The sequence below is a fragment of the Caretta caretta genome, chromosome 2 (assembly GCF_965140235.1).
Source record: "Caretta caretta isolate rCarCar2 chromosome 2, rCarCar1.hap1, whole genome shotgun sequence".
Classification (NCBI taxonomy): domain Eukaryota; kingdom Metazoa; phylum Chordata; order Testudines; family Cheloniidae; genus Caretta; species Caretta caretta.
In genome coordinates this window covers 181372886-181391782 of record NC_134207.1, presented here as the reverse complement: position 1 = coordinate 181391782, position 18897 = coordinate 181372886, and the positions used below count along the sequence as shown (strand labels likewise).

Below are 18897 nucleotides of genomic sequence, written 5' to 3'. Positions count from 1 at the left end.
TTCCCATTTTCACTACTATGTTCGGTTTTATCCCAATGTTGTTCTTCATTGCAGCTACTTGTAGTTGGGAGTGCCCAGAGTGTAACAAGTCATTATCTCTATACCACCATCCCATATTCAGAAGAGTACAGAAGGAGAGGAGGGGGGAAGCAAAGAGCAGAGAAGTATGGTATCTGTGAAGTAAGAGACCAATTCATCCATCTCCTGCTCAATTATTTGTTTTTGCACCACAGTCTTATAAGAATAAAGGGAAGAACATCATTTTCAACAGAAAAAACAGAAGCAAAACCAAGTCCATTTTGGTTCCTGAATTGAGTACATATACTGTAAATAAATACAGAAATTCACAACAAGAGGAAATGTATGCAACTCTTTGTTTCTGTAAGATTGCATCAACTGAGAAGGAAAGAAACCTCAGTCTTAAGGTTTTTAGATAAGAAGCTTAAATCAAAGGAGCAAAGTATAGCTGCAGCCAAAGCACTTTAAAACTCTGGGTTTGGTTAGAGGTATAACTGAACAACTACATTTTAAAAGAAAATGTGTTACATTAATAACTGAGGTCATGATGTCAAATATTATTAAAAATGTATACTATCCTGCTTACTGATTTCCAAATGCTACCTCCTTGATATTTTTATCTTCTCATATTTGCTTAGTTGTCATCCAAATTAAGGGATTAACAAGCTCCTCTACAAAAACAGTATATGTTTAATACTAACATGTAAATAATGCCCCAAAATAATTGCTTCACTGAGTATCCCAAAAAACACATTTTTACTTTAAAGAGTTATTAAAATGTTTACAAACACTATAATTTTACGAAAAACTTGTTACCATTGAAATTACTTGCTGCTCAACTGTCTTACCTGAGGTATGTGCCATATATGAAGAACAATGACATCATTACTCCATTTAAAAGAAAGATCACAGCAACATAAAAGGAAGCAGGGTCTCCCAATCCTAACAAACAGCAATTAACATACAGATATTGACAAAAATATACTAAAATAGGACAGATTTTATGTGTGTATATTCTAGCAACAAAAAGTCAGAACAACACGTTATATAGCATGTAACCTTACTACATGTATATCGAGAAAAATAAAAATAATTTATCTTTTGATATCTCCAAGCTAACACAGGGAGTAGGGAAGAGGAATGCACCACCAGAAAACATGTGAATCAGATGCAATCTCAAGGCATTCAAAAATAAAAAGTGAGCTCTTTTCTCCTACAATAAAGGCAATTTAAAAAAGAGCCATGTTCATTCCATAAGGGGTGGCAAGGAAAAGATGACACCCGGGTCTGCAGACATTATTCCCTACATGCTGAAAACATAGGAGGGAATTTCTTCAAAACTGAGGATGAATTGGCTGGCATGTATGGAAGCCCTGATAAGCATCAATATACTGCCTCTTAAAGAAGTTAGGAGAATAATTCAAAATATCTTGCTTTTGATTAAGTTAGATAAAAAGTGAACTGTGCAGACTCTGAACAGAGCCCTTATTTTTTGGGGTAGCTTAAGAATAATGAAGCATTAAAACAGTTACAGCAAAAGTGAATTAGGTTTCTCTTAATATAGAGCAGTTCATACGTGCACAAATCCCACAATATATATTTACAATTCAAACTAATCCATTAACTTTTTATTCCATTACCAGTAGTTTTAACCTTTACATTTATTTTAAAAACAAAGAATACACCTCTTAAGGTAAAATTGGATTTAAAGTCTGTTCCATAAAAGTTTTTAAAGATTTTTTAATTAAATGTGAATCTGATTTATACAGCTCAGTTAAATTATAGCATATTTCTAAATTTCAAAAGACAAAATGAAAAGGTTGTTTTACAAGACACCTTTTATACTTAAGGTATTATAAAAAGCTTTATCACACATTATCAAGCACGTTCCTCCACATCTGAAATAGCACTTGGTCATGCCTGAGCTCTGGGAACTAAAGATCAGATACAAGATCCTCACATCCATCCCAGCCCATTTAAACTGGGTGAAAGATCCAGATTACCCCAGGGGAGGATTCCCCCAGTGCAATCACTATGGAAGACACTATGGAAGGCTGCCTTCTGAAATTCCCTCACAAGCTCTGGTGTATGGAACATGTAGAGGGCAGGGCCGCAGCACTGCAGATATTTGAGTAGCACTGTCACTCAGACGGCAACCCAGGGAGGCTGCCTAACTTACACAGCCCCAAAGGCTTGTCTAAATTATGTCAGGGGCCACTGTGGCCCTCAGAGCAACCCAGGATTGGGAGGGCTCAAAGATGGCTTAAAACCAATTTAGGCTTGTCACTACAACAGTTGCTTGAGTTAGTACACTTGATTTACCGCACTCAAGCTAGCCTAGCTCAAGTGAGATGGACCGAAATGCGACACATTCCATTTACACAATCTAATTTGGTTAGCAGCTGAGGAATTACAATTCAAACTGCTGCATGCCCACTATATTACCAACTCCCATGTCCGCAGCATTGCAGCTTCAACTCATCCTCTTCAACAGGCAATTCGCTCAAGCTAGACATTTTTGCACATGGATGAGAGTTGGGTTAGGGGCAAAACTCAAGTTATAGCTCAAGCTAGTGCTGCAATGAAGACAAGCCCCTAGTCCTCACCACCTGGATTACAAGTTCTGTGCTATACCTCTACGAGGCACAGCACAAAATCCCTCCTTTTCCATGTATTTCATATACTATGTTGCAAAATTAGCTAAAACACAGGCTTAACTAAATGAAAATGAGCCAATGATGAACACACATTAACCAAAATACATGCAAAACCACAAGAATATACTAGGGGAAAAAAACTTGCCTTCACAGCTTTCAACAGGACTAAGCCCTTCTCCTCTGTTTACAGTCCAGCATGTCTTGGTCTGAAGACCAATAAAATCCATTACCCCTGTGTATATGCGGTACCAGCTGGCGAGGACCACCTGTGTAGAAAATAGGATTTGAAGTTTCTAAGTAGGAACTTAGATTTACAGATTATCTCAATACCTACGGCAACCTTTCAAACAGCCAGGAACTAGTAAAATGCCATGAAAGTGTTTCCAAGACTCTACATTTTTAATTTCTACAAAACTAAGGGTTTTTGAGATGATTCACTCTGAATACCCAACATAGCTCTATTGCTCAGCATTAGTCTTAACACTTTACCTGCTTAACATCAGAAGTCTATATACCCCATCAACCTAAGGCAGTGCTTCTCAACTTTTCCAGACTACTGTACCCCTTTCAGGAGTCTGATTTGTCTTGCGTACCCCAAAGTTTCACCTCAATTAAAAATACTTGCTTACAAAATCAGACATAAAAATACGCAAGTGTCGCAGCACACTATTGCTGAATAATTGCTTACTTTCTCATTTGTACCACGTAACTATAAAAATCAGTTGGAGTATAAATATTGTACTTACATTTCAGTGCACAGCATATAGAGCAGTATAAACAAGCCATTGTCTGTATGTATGACATTTTAGTTTATAGCGATTTCGCTAGTGCTTTCTATGTAAGCTGTAGTAAAACTAGGCAAATATCGAGATGAGTGGATATATCTCCGGGAAGATCTTTACATACCCCTGGTTGGGAACCACTGTATTCAGAACCATGTAGGGATTGGTATATTTGAACATTTTATGGAAGGAGCTCTATGAGCCAACTTTGCTTAGCAGATGTCTCTCAGATGGTCCCAAATTTTTCCCACAAAGTTGGCAAAGCACGCATAGAGCAAGCTGTCAAACAACAAAGTATCCAAATACCCTATTTACACCCCTCTAATACAAGATCAAATTCATCTGACCAGGATACCTCTAGATATCTGATACAGAGAGATGGTTAACATGAAACTGAGACATCTCTTTAGGGAAAATAATCACACAGACATGAAAAACTGCATAATGTTCTTTATGGATCACTAAGTAAGGAGAACACGATAAGGCTACCTCTTGGCATGGCCAGAATAACAGTAATGGACAAATCCTAAGTTTTGTATTAGTTTTTACTCCCTTCTTACTCAAGCTAATTCCTATAGAGTGAATTGGAATTTATCTTACTAAGGACCTCAGAATTTGCAATACCACCACACTTCCATAGTGCTGCCTTCCATTCAAAGATCTTAATGCATTTTACAACCAAGAATGAATTAAGCCTCAACACTCCTGAGAGATAGGAAATCTATTTCCTATCTGTAAAATGGGGATAATACTAAGGCACAAAAGTCAAGGCAAGACAGAAAGTCTGGCTGAACTGAGAACAGAACCTAGGCTACTCATCACTGAGATCTGTGCTTTAATTATAAGTGACCTTTAATCACAAGGCTATCATTTATCCAATTGCCATCACAAAGAACATCTAAACTGACTAGAGGAAAAGCAAATTCTGAAGTTCAAGAATGTCAGGCACACTCATAATTAAAGTTCCAAACAATGAGAACTGTGACCTAACATAAGAGGTAGTTGAAAGAAAGTTGCACTTCAGGGATGAATCATGGCCCCACTGACGTCAGGAGGAGTTCTGCCACTGACTTCAGAGGAGATAGGATTTTAGCACAGGTTCCCCTTTTGTATCTCCTTTGTATGCACCAGAAGAAACAAATCAACTTACATTCTTAAAAAGGACATTTCTCTTTTTCAGCCCTCCTTGCAGAAACCTGAGGCTTGTGGGAATTAGATTCCTTAGCTACCAACTCTAATGTCTCTCAAAGGACTAAATGGTCGACCAGACCTTAAAGAGCCACTGATATACTTTTGTCATGAAGCATGTCATCCGCTAATGTTACTGAGTGCCACTGCACACTCAATAAATACTACAGAGGAGATTCTCAAACACCCTTGGTGAGGTAAGTATCTTAGTTAGGCTCCTTTGAAAATTCTGTCTGACAGACCCTGCTGTTTCATCAATACTTCACAAGAAATTCTATTTAAGTTGTAAGTGACCTTTATCAGGAATAAACTCTTGAGTCCATTCAAGGGCTGCACTAGTTTTAATTATTAGACACAGCTACTCATGTACCTGGTACTAAACACTAACAATATTCTTGTCAAAGGCTTCCTTAGATGGCATGGCTAATTATAAAGGCTACATTTTAGTCACTGGTATTTTTAGTAAAACTCATGGACAGGTCATGGGCAATAAACAAAAATTCACGGCCCATGACCTGTCCATGACTTTCACTATACACCCCTGACTAGGGCTTTTTTTGGGGGGGGGGGGGGGGGCGGGGGGCGAGAGGCTTCCCATGGGTGCCACGGGAGGGCAGCCCAGGTGCTGGGCGGGGAGGGGGGGGGAAATCAGGCGGTGCATGGCTGGGACCCTTGCTGGTGCTGGAGGGAGAGGGGGCGCAGTGGTGCTCAGCCTGGGACCCCAACTGGTGCTGGGAGTGGGGTGGGGGCTGGCGGGGCCTGCAGGCTCCGTACCTGGCTCTGTGCCTCCCCCCTCCCAACAGCAGCAGAGTTTGGGTGTGGGAAGAGAGCAGGGGGTTGGGGCACGGGACAGGGTGAGGCGCACTCTGGGTGGCGCTTACCTGGGGGGGCCGTTCAGAGCCCACCTCACACCGTCCCGTGCCCCAACCCCCTCCCACACCCAAACTCTGCTGCTGGGGGGAGGGGGGCAAGACTGGTGTGACTGAGGCAGGTACTGCCTGAACTGCCCCTGAGCCAGGCGCATTGGCTGCTGCAAAAGTCATGGAAGTCACGGAATCTGTGACAAACTCGCAGCATTACTTATGATTGATGTAAATGGAGGAAAATTAGATGCAGGAAAACTGCTGTGTCAATCACACATCTATAGCCTCTTAGCTACCTGGACCACATTCAAATACTTCGTCAATGAAAGCTTGGGATCTGGGTTATGCCAACAAGATTCCAAAAGGATCTACATTTCTTGAACTGTAGCCTATTCATGCTCTTATAGCATGGCCACCACTGTGTATCTGATTGACCCTGGTCTTGATGTCCTCATTTATGATACTTATTTGCCATCTTTCATTTTAACCACTAATTGCAGATTAAGTATACACATTTGATCGGGTAGGCTCAACTTTGCTAGGTCACTCTTTAGCTGAAGTCAAAATTCTCTACTGCTTCAGAATGAAAGGACCTTTGTATCACTCAAGCAGAACAGTGTATAAATGTTATACACTGGCATATTTTGTAACCAAAGGAGGGGAAAAAATGTATGAGGAATAAGGTTCCTATTCGGTATATAAGCTAGATTCATAAAATACTTGATTTAGTCAGCTGATGAAATAGTCTCAAATATTAGTAAATACAAAGTAATAGCAGGCAGTGTGCCCTAAGAGATCCATGTTTTGCATTTATTTCTCAACACAGAAGTCAAACTATGATTCATAGATCAAGGTCAGAATCTAATCTAACCTCCTGCGTACCACCAGCCAAAAATCCTCACTCGGTGATCTCTGCATCAAGCCAATAAAGAATTGTTATTTACTCTACAGTAACTGTGGTCCTTTGAGATATGTTGTTCACATGCACAACCTGCTCACCAACGGTGCCTCCTAAACGGTTTCTTAAAGAAACTGTTGGTGATGTGAAAGAAACAGGTTACCCTGAAGTTAAGCAGCATCACCAACCTGCCAGTCTTCAGGAGAGGGAAGAAAACAAGGGAAGAATGAAAACAGATTGCAACTGAAGAGTGGAAAATTAAGGTGTGAAAAATGCCTACAGTTTGATTGACTGCTGCCTGCTTGAAATCAGTTAGGGGGTACACCCCAGAGGAAACCAAATCATAGAAACATATAATAGCTACCTAATTTAAACGAAGAAGTTACCATACAATACTTAAATTCAGTTACAATATAATTAAATGTATATTTCAGGGAAGATTTCTTTCTGCCCTATAGCAGTATCACTCTTTTCAGCACAATTTTTACTTTCTAAATAAAACACTAGGACAGGGATCGGCAACCTTTGGCACGCGGCCCGCCAGGGTAAGCCCCCTGGCAGGCTGGGCCAGTTTGTTTACTTGCCGTTTCTACAGGTTCAGCCGATCGCAGCTTCCACTGTCCGCGGTTCGCCGTGCCAGGCCAATGGGGGCTGCAGGAAGTGGCGCAGGCTGAGGGATGTGCTGGCCACCGCTTCCCGCAGCCCCCATTGGCCTGGAGTGGCAAACCGTGGCTAGTGGGAGCCGCAATTGGCTGAACATGCGGACGCGGCACGTAAACAAACCGGCCTGGCTCGCCGGGGGCTTACCCTGGCAGGCCGCATGCCAAAGGTTGCTGATCACTAGGACATTAACCAGAGTTTTCACAGAAACAGGTACTCCTTTCAAAATATGGCTTACCTCTGGATATAGATTGAACCTTTTTAACGTGTTAATCACCAGAGGATATTCAGTTAGTTTATCATTCATAATCATCCACATTCCATTCCAAAATGATGGTGCTTCAACAATCGTCTTGAAATAGGAATAATAAAGGCCCTAAAAGGATGCATAATTTAGCAGAAATTAATCAGATAGTACCATTTGTATTGTCCTACATAAGATTCCTTCTTTTAAGCGGAATTCATTATTATAAGACTCAGACAAAGCTAGTCAGCACAACTACACAATTTTCCAAGTTTCTTCATGTTAGTACCATTTCGAAACTCAGTTGGGCAAAACACCCAGAGAACTTCCATTTTGTCTCAAAAGAAGCATGAAATACTATAGAGAAAGGTAGTTAAAAATATTCCATGCAGTTAGGACATATGTTTCATTAACAAAGTGACAGAGAAACTGGTAAATGGGGGTAAATGTTCACTTTTTAAATGTGTGCTTCATTAAATTAGTAACTTTATAAAGTTATGAAATAGGGTATTTAAAATTTTACATATTTTATTGTACATTAGGTCACAATATCATGTTTAAAATAAAATATATTTGAAACCCATTTGAAAGGGAACTCAATTTATATATGAAATTGGTACCTCAAAATTAACATATAAATATATGTTACTTATAAAGTATTTGTATGTGTTATTTTTTCTTGCTGTGGAATTTTGGAAATTATAAGATCAATTATTCCAGACAAGTTTTAAAGACTACAGTGTCGCTTTTTATTTAAATTATTTAGAAGAAAAAAAGATCTAACCATTTCAGTGCGAAAAGCCATCTCTCTTTCCAGCGTTGAAAGGTGAGAAAAATGACGGTCATTTTCAAAAAGAGTTGTAATATGACACCTGCATGAACAAAACCTATTCAGTTTCAATTTTCAGGTTTTGAAACCAGTACTGATTTATACACACTAGGAAACTTTTAGTAAATATTTTCACATCAGAAAACACAGCAGACCTAATGCAGCTACTGTAATTCAGTCTGCTGTTGTACTGATGATTACTTTCCAGTCTCCTCTCTTCACACTATCCATTTTAAGTGAGTTAACTAAAATAAAGAGAATGTGAATCTACAAGGGTCTCTTGCAATACCATTAAAAAGGGATTTTTTTAAAAAATCAAATGCATATATAAAAATATTTTATAATAAAGTGCAAGAGACACGTGGATCGAAAGCTAAGTGCTCTTAGAATGAGCAAATCTGACTTCAGGGAAGGAAATTCTGATGTATGCCTACCAAATCAGTGAAAGATTAAAAAAGTGGAGCAAATGCTGCAATTAAATGGAAATACTTTACATTTGCCCAGGGCAGTTTTCCCTGCTCAATGCTTTTTACTAAAGTACAATTATGTACCAGTATGAGGATATCAAATGGTGATTTTAATCTTAAAAAAGGATACAGATCGTGAGGGGAAAAAAAAAAAAACACTTGCCAGAGGAAATATATATTTTGCCTCTGCAAGCATGCTGAGTAGGGTTGGCTCCTTCTCTGGAAGAGAGGGGAGAAGAAAGGAACAGAACAGCCAAGTGACTCTATCCCTTTATTAGGAGGAGGGGGGTTGCAAGAAACACAGCACTAGATACTGTTAGTTTCGGGGGGTTTGTTATGGGTTTTGGTGGACTGGTTTTTTTTGTTTTTTGTTTTGGTTTTTTTTGGAGGAGGGAAGACGGAGGGCTAGGGGAGCAGAATGGCTGGAGTTGCTAAATTTTTTTCCACAGATACGTAGAAAAGCAGTCACTGATCCTTTCACAGATATTGCTCCTTTTAAAAGTGGGGAGTGAGACCTGGAGCTGAGGTCTTAGGAAAAACAGTAGTAACTGGGAGGCCAAGAGCCTACTGTGCACACAAGAGAGCAAGAAGAAGCAGAGAAGCCCTGACAAGAGGCAAAATGGGATACAGAATTAGTACATTTATTAATGGGCAGAATTAAATAGGGAACAGAAAGGATTTATTTGGGGGCCCTCATAACTGACTGGAGGATAGGAAGGAGTACCAGTGAAAATATGCATGGCTTTGAGGGTCACAGCCATATAGGTATTTTTCACCCAGACAGTAGACTTTGCCCTTGGGCAAAAAGTTTAGGGGGAAATCTTTCAAGTCCAGAATCACAAAAACAGAACAACTCTATGTGAAAGATGATGACTTTCACTGAAAGATATGATGATAATGGATAAATTAGTCACCCCAGTGGCTTATCTATCTATCCATCCATCCATATATATGATGCTTCCCGTTGTTTTAAAACGGTAATATTTCTAATTACTTATATCAACCTTAAGCCAATAAAAATAATCTTACCAGTGTAAAACTCCTGCTAAAGCAGCTGTTAAAAAAAAAAAAAAAAAAAGGAGGTAAGTGTCTTCATTATCAAACATTTAAACTTAAAAAATGTTCTTTAAAATAATTACAGAACAGTTATCATGGGCTTGCACACTGTGCTCAACTCGGCTTCTAGGAGAAGGAAGGATAGGAGTAACCTGTGCTGCTTTTGAGATGAACTTTTTTGGCCAACACTTAAGCATCTGGAATTAAATGGACAGTATTAATACATAATACTTCAATACATACCATGGATCATTCAAATGGACCAATTAGAATTCAAGCCATTTACTTCAAAAGGCAAGAAAGAAAAATAATAAGCTGTAAAAGCCAAATGTCACATCTAACTTGCTGACACAGTACACTTTATACATCTAAGACAGCAATACTAGTCAGATTTTTTTTAAAGTAATATATTCTACCGTTAGCATCTTGTATGTCACAAAATACCTTGCATTGAACAAAAACTAGAGGCAAAACAGTCTGTATGACTAAAGGAAAATACATATACATTGTGCTTGTTTTATGTTGAAGAAAAATGTTACTTACAATTACTATGAAAATCTGTAATATAAATGTCACAGAAAAACATTCCTTCCCCAGAAAACAAAATGCAGCTGAAAAAACATTTATCTGACAATGACGTTACATGCAGCTTTTTATAAAAACTTAAATGTTTGCTCATATAAAATTTACACTCCATCCTTAAATTTAGAATATTTTTACAAATACTTCTGGAATAAATTACATATAAGGGTAATCTATTAGTCCCGGTCTTATTTTTGAATTAAATTCAATTTTACAGTTTTAGCTTGTCACAGATTTTTGTACTGACAATGTTTACATGCATTCTAGTGGAAAACTGGAAGTTTTGATTGCAAGGGAAGCTATACATAAGGTGTGTCAGCAATGTAACAGCTAATATTTAAATCACCAACAGTATGTTTTAGAGTTAATTATGCTGAGAGGAATGGGGCAGTTCAAAATCCACAAGCTACTACATCAGTCTGTTTGCAAACTCAGTAAGACAACACTGCATTATTGTATATTCAGTTAACCTTAACATGTTTTCTCCTCAACCATGATGGCAAGAAAATTTTGTTTCAGAATCTAAGCTATTACAAAGAGTAGATTCCGTGACGCTGCAGAATGCAAAGGTTTTTGAATATAATTAGACCCACTAACTTAACCTTACATACATCTACAATGAGCAGTGTAAAGAGAAAAGATTCACATAGTTACATACATCCTGCAATTGTTTTTCACAATGCATTAAAGCCAATTTTACAGTATTTCAATTTTAAAACTGAAATTAATTACATATTAAAACAAAGCACTGAAATTGTGTTTCACTTCCATCAAAGGTACTACATATATTTCATACAGAAGCATATTCTTTAATTCAGCAGAAAAAATACATTCACTCACATTAGGTTTTACAATAATTTCTTATAGCTCTTTTTTTCAGCTTCACAAATGCCATTCTTTATTGTGTGTTTATGATGAAACTATGTCAATAATATCATGCTTGCTTGCAGTCATTACCTCCATATCTGCATTTCAAAAGGTGGTGAGAGCAATTTTGCTCTCTTACACCATTGTAACTTGAGTAGCTTCCTTGACTTTAGTGGAATTATTCCAGATTTACACAAATGTTTTCCATTTACAGATCTGGCCCAGGATATTTTAAATTACATCAGAAATATATACTTAGTATATTTATAAAAAAGGTCACCTTAGTGTAACTTGTGAGAAGTTCAAGGAGATTGGAGAGGCTATAAAAATAAAAAAACTCAATAATGGGAGATTTCAACTATCCCCATATTGACTGGGTACATGTCACCTCAGGCTCAGGGCAGGATATAGAGACAAGTTTCTTGATGCCTTAAATGACTGCTTCTTGAAGCAGCTTGTCCTGGAACCCACAAGATGAGAAGCAATTCTTGATTTAGTCCTAAGTGGAGCACAGGATCTGACCCAAGAGGTGAATATAGCTGAACCACTTGGTAATAGTGACCATAACATAATAAAATTTACCATACCTGTCGAGGGGGGAAACACCACACCAGTCCACCATGGTAGCGTTTAATTTCAGAAAGGAGAACTACACAAAAATGAGGAAACTAGCTCAACAGAAATTAAAAGGTACAGTGCCAAAAGTGAAATCCCTGGAAGCTGCACGGAAACTTTTTAAAGACACCATGTGGTGAGGCGGTATGGTTCCCTGCCGCCCCGGAGAGAAACAAGCCCCTCCAGACACCAGAGTGGGTGGAGCCAGGGAGCTCTGAACCCACACCCCAGAGGGTCAGGCGTTGCCCCGGAAAGATAAAAGCCTGACCTCAGGGCTCACTGGGGAGGCAGCTGGCAGGGAGGCCAGACACCTCCAGCCTAGCTCGCAAATGGGAAAGCCCAGCGGCCTGCGGAAAGCCCAAGGACTGGCCCAACCTGCCCCACGCCAGCTACCCAGAGGAGTTGCCAAGTCTACCCCTGGCCAGCTATCCCGAGGATCCCATGGTGCTGGACCCCCCTGAGGACCTCACCCTGACCCAGGTACCTCAAGAGGGGGAGTCTGGAAGTAGCCTGGGGGCAGCCGACCCTAGTCTGGCTGCAGCACTGCCAGAACCCATGTCAGTGTGTTGCGGCCAGGATCCCCACTGACACACCAGCGGGTCTTCTGCCGCTGCTAGGGCACCGGGCTGGGATGCAGTGGAGTGGGAGGGCCTGTGTCCCCCAGCCACCCAACTTGTGGGTGGCAGTCTCCCCTTCTCCCAGGCCCTTTGGAACCTAGGGCCTGGGCCTACTGTTTATATACTGTTGTTGCTCAGCCCTGCCTGAGCGCCTGATTCACCAGTGCCCTGCCCTGACCCAGGGCCTGGGCTTACTGTTGTATTTCCACCTTCACAAAGGCCACGGAGGAAGGCTCATGTAGTCGGACTAATTCCCGGCAGGACCTATTCCTCAATTTGGTGAGGCGGTGGGGTTCCCTGCCGCTCCGGAGAGAGATAAGCCCTGGCTAACCTCTCTACACACCCTAATAGAGGTTGAAATTAAATGTATACCTCAAATTAAAAAGCAGAATATGAGGACCAAAAAAAGTGTCACTGTGGCTAAACAATGAAGTAAAAGAAGTAGTTAGAGGCAAAAAGGCATCCTTTAAAAAGTGGAATCCTCTCGAGGAAAATAGAAAGGAGCATAAACTCTAACAAATGAAGTGTAAATATATAATTAAGAAGGCGAAAAAAGAATTTGAAGAACAGTTAGCCAAAGACTCAAAAAGTAACAGCAAAAAAAATTAAATACATCAGAAGCAGGAAGCCTGCTAAACAACCAGTGGGGCCACTGGACGATCGAGATGCTAAAGGAGCACTGAAGAGCCATTACGGAGAAACTAAAGGAATTTTTTGCATTGGTCTTCACAGCTGAAGATGTAAGGGAGATTCCTCAACCTGAGCCATTCTTTTTAGGTGACAAATATGAGGAACTGTCCAAGACTGCGGTGTCATTAGAGGTGGTTTTGGAACAATTGGATAAATTAAACAGTAATAAGTGACCAATATCAGATGGTATTCACCTAAGAGTTCTACAATTTCACATTTGAGTTCCTTCAGAACTACTAATTGTGGTATGTAACCTATCATTTAAATCTGCTTCTGTAGCAGATCAGTGGAGCATAGCTAATGTGATGCCAATTTTTTTTAAAAAAAGCTCTAGAGGCAATCCCTGCCATTACAGGCCAGTAAGCCTAACTTCAATACCAGGAAAACTTGTTGAAACTATAGTAAAGAACAGAATTATCAGACACATAGATGAACACTATTTGTTGCATTTGACGAAGTGGGTATTCACCCACAAAAGCTTACGCTCCAATACGTCTGTTAGTCTATAAGGTGCCACAGGACTCTGCCGCTTTTACAGATCCAGACTAACACGGCTACCGCTCTGATACTATTTGTTGGTGAAGAGTTAATATGGTTTTTGTAAAGAGAAATCGTGCCCCATCAATCTACTAGAATTCTTTGAGTGGGTCAACAAGCATATGGACAAGGGTGATCCACTGGATATAGTGTGTGGGGATTTTCAGAAAGCCTTTGACAAGGTCCCTCATCAAAGGCTCTTAAGCAAAGTAAGCTGTCATGGGATAAGAAAAGGGCAACAAAAATATTAGGGATATGGAACAGCTTCCATATGAGAAGAGATTTAAGACTGGGACTTTTCAGCTTGGAAAAGAGACGACTAAGGGGGGATAAGATAGAGATCTATAAAATAGTGAATGGTGTGGAGAAAGTAAATAAGGAAGTGTTATTTATTCCTTCTCATAACACAAGAACTAGGGGTCACCAAATTAAATTAATAGGCAGCAGGTTTAAATCAAACAAAAGAAAGTATTTGTTCACACAATGCAGTCAACTTGTGGAACTCTTTGCCAGAGGATGTTGTGAAGGCCAAAACTATAATTGGGTTAAAAAAAGAAAGAAGTTCATGGGGGATAGGTCCATCAGTGGGTACTAGCCAGGATGGGCAGGGATGCTGTCCCTAGTTTCTGTTTTGCCAGAAGCTGCGAATAGGTGACAGGGGTAAACCATTAATGATTACCTGTTCTGTTCATCCCCTCTGAAGCACCTGGCATGGGCCGCTGTTGGAAGACCGGATACTGGGCTAGATGGACTTTGGTCTGACCCAGTATGGCCATTTTTATGTTCTCCTGTTGTAGTGCTTTTAATGCTCTTATTTGGAATATTAAAAAAACACCCAATGCTCCATTCTTCAAAGATTTATGCACATACTAAATCTTTGAGCTCAACAGAACTATTTGGTTGCTTAATGGGACAACATCCATGCTTAACGGTAAGCACATATACACATTTTTTCAAGATTTAGAAATAATTATGTAAAAGGACTCTATTGCAGCAGAACTTGAATGGCATACTAGCATTCAAGCATAAACATGTTAGCATCCAAGCATAAATATGATTTGGGAATGAAGTACTATTGAAAAGGGAAGCCATTCTTAAGTCACAACATTTGGCACAGATCTGCCTCCAGAACAGAGGCTGAGATTTCTTCATACAAGTGTCAAAATGTACTGGTAAATGACTTATGCTTTCAAGAACTCAAGAAGGAATAGCAATCATATTGTAATTTGTTATATTCTGTCTTGAAACTTAATTATGACAAAAGAATAAAGGTGAACTATTTTTTAGGCTCACTAAATAAAGATTTATTGAAAATTCAACTGGGTGAGGTTTTCCAAGAGTTCAGCTCCCAGTGAGGCATCTAAATGAAATGACCAGATTTTCCAAAGAAAGGACAATTGAAGCTGCAGGATGCTGAGCACTTTTAGAAGTCCTGCAACTTCATTTAGGTGCCTAAATAGGAGCTGAGCTCTTGTGAAAAATCTCACTCCAACAGTCAGTGCTCAGTACTTTTGAAAGTCTGGCCCTTTCAAGATTAAGATTACAAAATTAAACCAACAAAACTGTAAACCAAGCTTTTGTCAAATGTTCACATTTTAAATCAGATTTTGAAGTAAACCTCACATATTTACATTAGTATGGATTTATATTCTGTAGGAATAAATGGGTATGACATTTATACTTGGACCCATTCACTTGTTAGCCCTGGCGTCACGGCCAAATTTCAGCTCTGGAAATAATATTCTGCCTACCTAAATCCCCTCTGAAATTTCAGCTGAACAAAGTATTCGATTCCTGCCTGAAACTGGTTGTTTAGTGTTGTTTAGCCTTTTAAACAACAGTTGTGTTTCAGTCTAAGAGGATGCTGTATGTCATTGGTGAATGAAACGATTTATTGACAATTTACTTATCAATTACGTCGTAATAACTTATAAAAATAGCAAATTTCTTCCTATTTCTCTGATACAATTTCTTCTAGAATCTAGCCAGGTTTAGGAGATATCAGTAAATATCACCCAAAATTTTACAATACATTGAAGTTATTTGGTGTTAAAATAAGATTAAAGATATTTAACAGATAAATAATTTGATGTTTGTTGATTTTACTTTAACTTTAAGATCCAGCATTTTCATTTAACATAGCAAACAGGTATTTTACAATGATTTCCAGTAGTGTGGCAATAAATTTAATTTTTGTCTCATAAGCATAGTATGTCAAGGAATCATCTTCCTCTCCTCCCCCAAAATATAATAAGTTTGATATTATATCCACATATATTTAAATGCTCTTAAGCTAATAATGCTAACTAACAAAGTGTTCCACAGATTACGGTATTGAAGCAATAAAGGTCACAAGCCAGGGCATTTCTTGGAAAATAATGACTGGCTAAAAGAAAGCTGATCACCCTAAACTTCCATCTTAGACCATTAACCTCAGCCAGTTATTAATTTCTCCCACAAGTGTCCTGGGACAATGGCGTTATAAATAAATTAAATTAAAAAATTTGAAAAATATGGGGCTATTTCCCCCTCCTTTTCCAAAGTTACATACTGAACTCGTACACTAACAGAGTAATAATTTGTGTAAGTTGTTAGGGGAAGAGAATGTTTGAATGTTAAGAATCAAAAGATCTAACTGACTGAATAATTAGTAATATATTACAAGTTCCAGGTGCATTTCTAGGGAATTATGAAAAATCAGAAGTGTACACACATATGCACATGTTCATACATATATGCACACCTAATAAAAAGTAACAAGTATCAGTCAAATACATTTTTTTAATTTGTATTTTAGCTTGCATAAAGGATTTTATTATTGGCTTAACTGTGCTCTCATTTAAGTCAACACTAAACATTACTGTCAAGCATCAGAGAGGTAGCTGTGTTAGTCTGGATCTGCAGAAGCGGTAAAGAGTCCTGTGGCATCCTACGAAGCGCGTATTCACCCACGAAAGCTTATGCTCCAATACATCTGTTAGTCTATAAGGTGCCACAGGACTCTTTACCACTAAACATTATTGCAAATCCCATCCTAGATGTTTATTTGTGAGAGTGAGTGGTTGTGCGTGCACAGGCACCAGAGATACACACACACACAATGCAATAGGAATGATAACTAACATGCAAAGAAGCATGAGGGTTTCCCCCCTAAATTACATTCCAGACAAACTCTGATATAGTACATTTTTATAAAGCAGTGAGACCTTAAGAACTGGTATGTTTGTCTCCTTACCTAGGATAAAAGTGAACCATATCTTGCTATCTGCTCTCATGATGAAGGCCCCTTTTCCTTCAATAAATACTGTAAAAAGAAAATAACTGTCTTAGCAGTATTTAGTTTTAAACTTCAAACAATGAAAAGCAAGCTCATTTAAAGAGACTGTTCTCAGGCTGCACCATTAATATTCTACAGCCACCTTGACTTAGCTTCAAAAGAGCTGAGATAAACTGGATACAGAGTGACTAAACCTATTTAAAAACAAAAATCAAGACTACAATAAATATTTTATTTCTACAGAGTGCCTTAAAAACGCTTTGGACAAAAAAGAGAATACTTAACAAAATAGCTTTACATTTGAATTGTACAACTTTCTAGCATAAAGTTTTGACTTTTTTTCTTTTGAACCAACCAACCCCCCAGTCCTTCATCAAGGCACAGTCAAGTGCCAGGTAGATTATCCCAACAGCAATGAGGCTAAATAAAATTAACGTTTTTTTAAAAAAGATGTAGTTTCTGATGCTGTATAAATGGTGTGTGATGTCCTGTATTGTTTTCATAAAAACCTTCAACATTATAAGGTTTTTTTTCTCCTGCTTCCTCACGACTACTTCCAGGGTCCTTTCTCCTTGGGCAATTGACTCTAGAGCTGGAACAGTGAAACTGACCACACACCTCTGACTGCTGTCAACTCCCGTTAAATATACGGGGGGGGGGGGGGTAGAAACGTTTCCCCCCTACTTTTTCAATTAGAGGGTTACCCTGAAACACAATTTTCAGGCAAACTGGTTTCCACCCTGCCAGCGGCCCTTGGGCAGCGGGGAGCGCTCCCCGAGCAGGGCATGTGGGGGGGGGGAGGGGTTAAAGCCTCTCCTGCCCCAGGGGCTGCGCTGCCTGTCGGGGAGGGTGGCTGTGGCAGCAGCGGCCCAGCAGCACCCCAGTGTGCTGGGGACAGGAGCACGGAGACGTGGCTAGGAGAGGGGGCCCGAGGCTGATGCCCCCTGAGGGGAGCAAATCCCGTTAACCCCGCTTCCCAACGGGGGCACAAGATGGAAGCGGCTTTGTGCACAGCCCCCCCCGCCCCACCCGCGATCCCGCTCACCTTGGAGCCCGTGTCTCCAGTCCCGGAGCGACCCCTCTTGGCCCAGGCCCAGCATCGCCCTCACCCTCTGGGCCAGGAGGCGGCTGGGCTTCTGGGGCTCGCTCTTGGCTCCTTTCCTCCCGGCTCCTCCCTTCCGCATAGCGCCGGCCCCGTAGGACAGCTGCCTGCCTGGCTGCTTTTGCTGCAGCCCGCGGCCGCTCCTAGGGCTCGCTCCGGGCTGGGGCGCCCCAGCGGCTTGGGGCGGGGGCGGCTGAGCGCCGGGCGGCTTGAGCGGCGACTCTTTGTGTCTGCCTCGGGTTTGCACGACCATCTCCGCATAGTCCCCGCGAGCGGGGGCGGGGCGGGCTACGGGCGACGCCCCGGGGCGGTCACCCGCCGCTCCTGCCCTGCCGAATCTCAATCGCCGGCGCTGGCCCGGGCCGCGCCGCCGGCTCCGCCCCGGAGGCCACGTGGAGCAGGCGGGGCGCCGGGGCCGAGTCTCGCTCCCTCCCCGGCAACGGGCACCGGGCGTTCTGCGGGGAACTGTCACCGCAACGGCCGGACGCCGGGCCCGCCCGCGCGCCGCCCTCGAGGCCAACGGCTCTGCCCCGCCTTCCTCTCGCTCCACCCCTCGCTGCTCTGACCCTGACAGCCCGTGCGGCTCTTCCTGCCTTTGCCCCTTCTGCTCCCCTGAGCCTCCTGCCTCGCTCGGGCTGCTGGGAAGCTTCTCCAGGTCCCCTGGCTGCCATGAGCCCCTCCTCGGGGCTGCCCCTCTCCTCCTGCCCCACCCCTCTTCCTGGCTCCCTCTTGCTTGGTGGATCTCGTTAAACCCTTTTCTGTGATTCAATAAACTGGGACGGTTTAGGCTTTAGGTTGCTTTTAAATGTCACCTGGGGGCGGGCAGTCTCGCTTTGTTCCCCGGAGCTAAATTGTCAATTGCCCCCCAGCCAACGGAGATGGCTCCCCTGGCCCTCCGCTGCGTGGCTGGCTGTGGTTTACGTGATCATTTGTTACAGCGATTGCAAC

General features: G+C 41.1%; 1 protein-coding gene across 1 annotated transcript in view; it reads right to left on the bottom strand.

The window, feature by feature from the left end:
• The window catches only part of DPY19L1 (dpy-19 like C-mannosyltransferase 1), a 99599-nt gene extending 81119 nt beyond the window's left edge, over positions 1–18480 (bottom strand). The window contains exons 1-7 of the mRNA XM_048839070.2: positions 17893–18480; positions 16806–16874; positions 9636–9660; positions 8095–8182; positions 7305–7442; positions 2821–2941; positions 867–960 (exon numbers count right to left, since the gene is read on the bottom strand). Coding sequence (XP_048695027.1) covers positions 867–960; positions 2821–2941; positions 7305–7442; positions 8095–8182; positions 9636–9660; positions 16806–16874; positions 17893–18202 — 845 coding nt within the window. The 5' untranslated portion in view covers positions 18203–18480. The remainder of the gene's footprint in view (positions 1–866; positions 961–2820; positions 2942–7304; positions 7443–8094; positions 8183–9635; positions 9661–16805; positions 16875–17892) is intronic.
• Positions 18481–18897: the final 417 nt, after the last annotated feature.